General features: G+C 47.8%; 1 protein-coding gene across 1 annotated transcript; it reads right to left on the bottom strand.

The window, feature by feature from the left end:
• Positions 1-349: 349 nt before the first annotated feature.
• On the bottom strand, positions 350-6,735 carry LOC134728947 (PRAME family member 18-like). The gene is made up of 3 exons (XM_063596182.1): positions 3,817-6,735; positions 2,851-3,429; positions 350-1,723 (listed from the first exon to the last, which is right to left on the bottom strand). Exons 1-3 carry the CDS (start codon positions 4,101-4,103, stop codon positions 1,189-1,191), a joined length of 1,401 nt encoding a protein of 466 aa, XP_063452252.1. The 5' UTR covers positions 4,104-6,735; the 3' UTR covers positions 350-1,188.
• Between the last annotated feature and the right edge of the window lie 333 nt (positions 6,736-7,068).

Here is a 7,068-nt window from a genome sequence, read left to right as displayed (position 1 = left end):
GGTCACTTGAGGTTAGGAGTTTGAGACCAGTCAGGCCAACATCGTGAAACCCCGTCTCTACTAAAAACACAAATTCCCTTTAACCTGGGAGTTGGAGGTTGCAGTGAGCCAAGATCACACCACTGCACTCCAGCCTAGGTGACCAAGCAAGACTCCGTCAAATAAACAAAACAAACAAACAAACAAACAAAACAGGTCAGGCTCAGTGGCTCATGCCTGTAATCCTAGCACTTTGTGAGGCCAAGGTGGGCAGATTACCTGAGGTCAGGAGTTCGAGACCAGCCTGATCAACATGGAGAAATGCCGTTTCTAATAAAAATAGAAAATTAGCTGGGCATGGTGGTGCATGCCTGTGATCCCAGCTACTTGGGAGGATGAGGCAGGAAAATCGCTTGAACCCAGGAGGCGGAGGGTGTGGTGAGCCAAGATCGCGCCATTTCACTCCAGCCTGGGCAACAAGAGCGAATCTCCGTCTAAAACAAAACAAAAAAAGAAAAAAAAACCACAACAACAAAATGAAGTTTATTTTGATTCCTTTATTTCCTGCAGATGAACCTAAATCACAGATGAACTACTACCTCTTTTTTTAATTCATCAGGAACTAAAGCTTTCTGATGTATAAATTGCTGAAACAGGCTAATCAATCATGAAGGACAGCAGAGAGTTTCCATTTAGGTTCCCTCTACTTCCGACGTTTCTTTGTATCCATCCTTGCTGAGATAACTCCCTCACTCTAGAACTTCAGCTTTCTATTTCTGACTGTCTAGGACACAGATCCCTGAGTCTCATTGACTCCATTCAACTTTTTCCCCCAGTGCTGCCCCCTGCTGGGATTTTTTGTTTTTTGTTTTCCACTCACAGAAAGCACATGCCTGAAACAGAGGTTTCTCTGCTCCCTTTATAATGCACCTATAGACCCGGCACAGCTGCTTATGCCTGTAATCCCAGAATCTTGGGAGGCCAAGCAGGGGGCTCCCTTAAGCGTAAGACTTTGAGACCAGCCTGGACAACATAGGGAAACCCTGTCTCAAATTTTTAAATAAAAACTGTAAAATTGTAAAATAAGGAAAAAGAAAAATAAAAGACATCCATGTCCCAGATTTTAGTTTCCAAGTGCCTGGAGAAAAAGCTTTTTATACCTCCACCCCACTAGGCAGGCCTTCCCCACAAGCAAAAATTGAACTCCAGTTACTCAATGGGCGACGTGCCACAGCAAGGGCAGGAGACGGGACCAAAGAAGATCCTTTTGGGCTCCCTTACTTCCCTCAGTATACGCATCAGCTCAGCCTGAAGTGGGGTGAGGAGCTCCGAAATGACACGACCCCTGTTGTCAAGACTCTCCCGAGGGGCAGGATATGTTTCCAGGCTCAAATTGCTCAGCCTGCCTGTATGGCGCAGCAGGTCCTTCAGAGCATCCATGGACGTGTCATTGCCGTGAAAGCAGAAAGTGGTGAGGTTGGAGCAGCGGCTCAGGGCAGGCAGGATGACCCTGAGTTTGGAGTACCCAATCCCACAGTCCACTAAGAAGAGGGTCTGAAGAGTGGCAGCAACTTTCTCTAGCAGAGCTCGGAGGGGCTCAAGACGGATGAAGCGCAGTGCACCATGACTCAGATTCAGCTGCTTCAGTTGACTGAGACTTGGGTACCAGGGCAGCCATTTCAAGTCCTCTTCTTCTAGGAAGCCATAAGTTAATGCCAATGTCTCCAACGGGCTCCTGAGGCACCTGGGGAGAGCAAGAAGTTAGTACTGGGCAATGGCACCAGTTAGAGGACGATGGTAGAAAATAACGTCAAGGGAAGAGCCTGTTTTGCCCAAACACAAGTTTGTTCTCATCATCTAATCATGGTCCTCCTGCAAGGTGCTGCCTGATGAGGACTTGGATCATTCAGAGGCAGTCCCATTTTAGGCTCAGTCCTTTCACCGTCACTGGTGTGATTGGTTCAAGGCCATAAAATCTCTAAAGCCTCTTTTCTTCATCTTCCAGCAGAAAGCTTCATCTCTGGGCCACAGGAGCCCAGTGGAAGAGATGCCCGAAGAACTGACCTGAGCAAGGTCTAGGGACATCAGCTAGGGCTACCTGCTTTCAGAGGCTCCCTGACATGGCCACATCTGCAAACTACCTGTCACTTTGTACCACTCTCGTGCCTACTCCCTAGAACTGACCTGAGCAAGGTCTAGGGACATCAGCTAGGGCTACCTGCTTTCAGAGGCTCCCTGACATGGCCACATCTGCAAACCACCTGTCACTTTGTACCACTCTCGTGACTACTCCCTCACCTCCATCCCAGAAGCACGCATTTCCCATGTCAATTACCTTTCCTCGAGTTCAAAACAACCTTTTACAGACAGGGAATCAGAGAGAGGATCATTCATGTTCACTAAGCTGTGAGGACAGAGCTTCCTCTGTGAAACGCACAGGTTTGGTGCACTTTCTCTTCTTTTACACCCTCCCCTCTGTTGCCTCTTTTTTATCATATTCACTTTAAACACACTTCCTAACAAGGAATTCACAAAAGCTATTCATATTTATCATATTAACTTTAAACACACTTCCTAACAAGGAATTCCTAAAAGGAATTCATCCTCACTAGAGCTGAACCCTCCACTAACCAGCTCCCTACACGATGTCCCTCTCTGTAGCTTCTACCCCAGGTCATCCCTCTGCCATTACTGGAGCGATCCTGTGATACCCACTTCAGGATATAGAGCACCAAACAGGACAATGCATTCTAGTGTCCCCTTCCCTAGACATCTCCAGTGGCTGGCACACAGTAGATGCTGATTGGTGTTTATTGTAACAAAAAAAGGCTGTGCTATGGCCCCCAGAGAAAGCTCACCATCCTTCCTCACCTGATCAGCTGGTCCAGGTAGCCTCTGAAGAAGCAGACCCTTCTTATATAAAGCATCTGGAGGTACTCCAGCCTGAGGAGCACAGAGCTGAATTCAGCAACTAACTGTTCTTGGCTGTCAGAGCTTAGCAGGTAACGACAGCCATCGGAGATGAAGAGTTTGCGAAGATTCCTCATCTGGCTCAGGTAACGGCTAAACTCTACTATCATACACGGCCAGCACACGTTCCAAATTTCCAACACTTGGATACTGTCTGGGTATACTGTTTCCAATATGTTTCTGAAATTTAGAATGCTCATTGAATAATTCACCACCTTAGTACAGCACAGGTGTACTGAACCTCTTCTGTGCTGGACCCACCCAGAGAAGAAGCTCAGATCTTCATCCATGAATTTTTCCTTGAGGCAAACATCCATGAACACCTTCAAGGGCTGCTTCTCTCCTGTCCTTGGACAGTCCTCCACTGTCTGCCTCTTACTCATGGCCTCTGGGGAGCAGGACAGGGGCCTGGCTCCAGACCATATGGTCCAAAAATTCTCATCAACATCCCGCAATTCCAGCACTTGAAGTTTCCACCTCCTGTGAGTAACATAGGGGAAAAGCTCAGAACGTAGGCAAGGACCCACCCCTGACCCGGGCTTTCACTCCATATCAAGGACTTCAGCTGCTTTTATACTCAGTGTCCCTCCTTCTGTCTCTTCTCCATCCCTTTCCCCCTTGGATTCTGCCTGGTACCCACTTCTAGTGCCTTTACCTTCCACTGGGAGCAGGCAGGTTCCTGTTTCCCCAGTGGACCCTGTATGGTGAGCAGTCCTTTCCCAGAGGAGCTGGGCAATAGCCAAGAACTTTCCCAGCTTTCTCACTGGCACCCATCAGAAGCCCCTGGGCCACCCCAGGTTCCCAATTTGTCTGACCCAGCTGTTTAGTCCCTGGACACCTGGGCCCTCCCCACCTGGGTCACCTCACCTGGGGCGAACCTTTTGGGCAAGCAGGCAATCAATCCCATCCACTACATAATGTAAGATCTCCAGATCAGGCGTCTTCATCAGGGACCCCAGAGGGAGGCAGGGGAAGGGCCAGGCCTGCACCATCACCCTCAGAACATCGCAGCGTCTGCTAGTGAAGGCCTCCACGAACAGTGGGGGGAAGAGCTCCCTGGGCAGCTCATCCAGGACGGAGATGGCCAAGGCCTGGTCCCTCAGCAGGCTCTGCCCTGCCAGCTCCAGGAGTCTGCGTGGGGCCTGGAAGCTCATCCTGATAAATCTGCAAGAAAACAAATCCAGAGAAAAGACAAACTTATCAGGCCAGTCCTCTCACACCCTGACTTCTCCTGGGCCAAAAGTCACTACTCTGGCAGGTGTGAAAGAGTCCTTAGTTTACCCCAATTCGACTCTGCAATAATTGGCCACAGAGACATAGTTCTGCCCTTCTGGTACCAAGAAGAGTGTCTCCCAACCTCCAAGGAATGGGCAAGATCACTCCTACTCCATGAATTTTCATTAATTGCTCCACCCAACTCTATTAGCTCTGGGAAGTGTTACCAAGAATCTTCAAAGCTCAGCTCCTTTTTTGAGAAAAAATGTCTTCTCAATTTAAGGATCTAAAACAATGGTCATGTGGCTGGGCTTGGTGGCTCACAACTGTAGTCCCAGCACTTTGGAGGCCAAGGCGGGCGGCTCACTTGAGGTCAGGAGTTAGAGACCAGCCTGGCCAACAAGGTGAAACCCAGTCTTTACTAAAAATACAAAAAGTAGCCTGGCATGGTGGCAGGTGCCTGTAACTCCAGCTACTCGGGAGGCTGAGGCACAAGAATCACTTGAACCCAGGAGGCGGAGGTTGCAGTGAGCTGAGACAGTGCCACTGCACTCCAGCCTGGGCAATAGAGCGAGACTCAGTCTCAAAAAAAAAATAAATAAATAAAACAATAAAACAATGGTAATGGGAGTCTCCTGTGGCCCCAAACAGCCTACAGTCTCAGTTCCCACAGTGAACTTGGCTGGGAGAGACTAAAGGGGTATTTTTAATTAGACACCATTATGTTCACTTTCAAAAGAGTAATGAGGGGCCACACATGGAGGCTCACAGCTGTAATTCCAACACTTTGGCAAGCCAAGGCAGAACAATCACTTAAGCCCTGGAGTTGCTGACCAGCCTGGGCTACATAGTGAGATCCTGTCTCTCCAAAAAAATACAAAAAATAGATGGATGTGATGACGCACACCTGTAGTCCCAGCTGCTCTGCAGGCTGAGGTGGAAGGATGGCTTGTGTCTGGGAAGCAGAAGTTACAGTGATCTGAGACTCTGCCACTGTACCCCCAGCCTGGGCAGAACAGCAAGACTCTGTCTTAATAAAATAAATAAATAAATAAAATATTACCCACTTTGGAATGGAGTCTAGAGAAACAAATGGATCCCACATTCAGAACAAAGACTCCATTCTTGAAAATGGTGTATGAGACCAGTCATGTTGGCTCATGCCTGTAATCCCAAGACTTTAGAAGGCAAAGTGGGAGGTTTGCTTGAATCTAGGTGTCCCAGACCAGCCTAGGTAACAAACCAAGACCCCATCACTATAAAAAAATAATAATAATAGGCCTGGCACGGTGGCTCACACCTGTAATCTCAGCACTTTGTGAGACTGAGGCGGGCAGATCGCCTGAGTTTGGGAGTTTAAGACCAGCCTGGCCAACATAGTGAAACCCTATCTCTATTAAAAATACAAAAATTAGCCAGGTGTGGTGGCACACACCCACAGTCCCAGCTACTTGGGAGGCTGAAGCAGGAGAATCACTTGAACCCGGGAAGCAGAAGTTGCAGTGAGCCAAGATCATGCCTCTGCACTCGAACCTGGGCAACAGAGTGAGACTCTCTCTCAAAAAAAAAAAAAAAGAAAAAAACAAAAACAAAAAAATTAGCCGGTTATACTGGTGCATGCCTGAATTCCAGCTATTCAGAAGGCTAGAACTTCTGAGTAGGGAGGATGGCTTGAGCCCAGAAGGCAGAGGTTGCAGTGAGTTGAGATCACAATACTGCATTCCACCAAGAATGACGCAGGAAGACAATGTCTCAAAGAAAAAAAAAAAAAAAAAAGACTTCAGTCAATTGCATTATTTTTCAACTACTTGATTCGGAACTCTGAAGCTGGGCATGGTGGCTCACACCTATAATCCCAGCACTTTGAGAGGCCTAGGTGGGCAGATCACGAGGTCAGGTGTTCGAGACCAGCCTGGCCAACATGGTGAAACCGTCTCTACTAAAAATACAAAAATTAGCTGGGCATGGTGGTGGGCACCTGTAATCCCAGCTACTCAGGAGGCTGAGGCAGGAGAATTGCTTGAACCTAGGAGGCGGAGGTTGCAGTGAGCCGAGACCTCATCATTGCACTCCAGCCTGGTTGACAGAGCAAGACTCCATCTCAGAAAAAAAAAAAAACATTTGAAATGACATAAACTAAACACAAATAAAATATTCGGAGTGAAGAGATAAAACTGCATTAGAGAAAAAAATCAAAGCCTACATCTGTTCATCTGAAAAACAGGCAGGAAAATTCTCTGTGCCACCTTGGCCTTCATGTCGCCATCTCTACTGGCTGACTGTGGGTCATAGGAGTGCCCTTGTGAAGGTCCCTGACTTACCAGATCTGGACTCACTTTGCAGTCTGCTCGGACCTCTTGGAGAATCAAGCAATAACTCCAGGTACCACAGCTTGGGGTCTCTTCTGTGGATGTTCACAAGCTTTCTTGGACCTTTCTGTTTTTTTGAGATGGAGTTTCGCTCTTGTTGCCCAGTTTGGAGTAAAATGGCGTGATCTCGGCTCACCGCAACCTCCACCTCCTGGATTTAAGTGATTCTCCTGTCTCAGCCTCCAAAGTAGCCGGAATTACAGGCATGCGCCACCACACCTAGCTAATTTTGTATTTTTAACAGAGATGGTGTTTCACCATATTGGCCAGGCTGGTCTTGGGAACTCCTGACCTCATGACCCACCCTCCTCCTCAGCCTCCCAAAGCGCTGGGATTACAAGCCTGAGCCAGGGCTCCCAGCAACTTTCTTGGACTTTCCTAATCCCACCTCCTTTATCAACTTCCAGATTCCTATCAGAAAGTGATGCCTGATTGGATTTCCGAATTCCACCCAGTTAAGCCTGATTGAAGTTTTGGCTTTCTGCAGAATAATGGATTGAATCAGATATCCAATCATGAAACTGAAAGCACTGTA

This window comes from Pan paniscus, chromosome 1, assembly GCF_029289425.2.
Source record: "Pan paniscus chromosome 1, NHGRI_mPanPan1-v2.0_pri, whole genome shotgun sequence".
Classification (NCBI taxonomy): domain Eukaryota; kingdom Metazoa; phylum Chordata; class Mammalia; order Primates; family Hominidae; genus Pan; species Pan paniscus.
The sequence above is the reverse complement of the archived record's forward strand: the minus strand, read 5'-3'. Positions and strand labels throughout refer to the sequence as shown.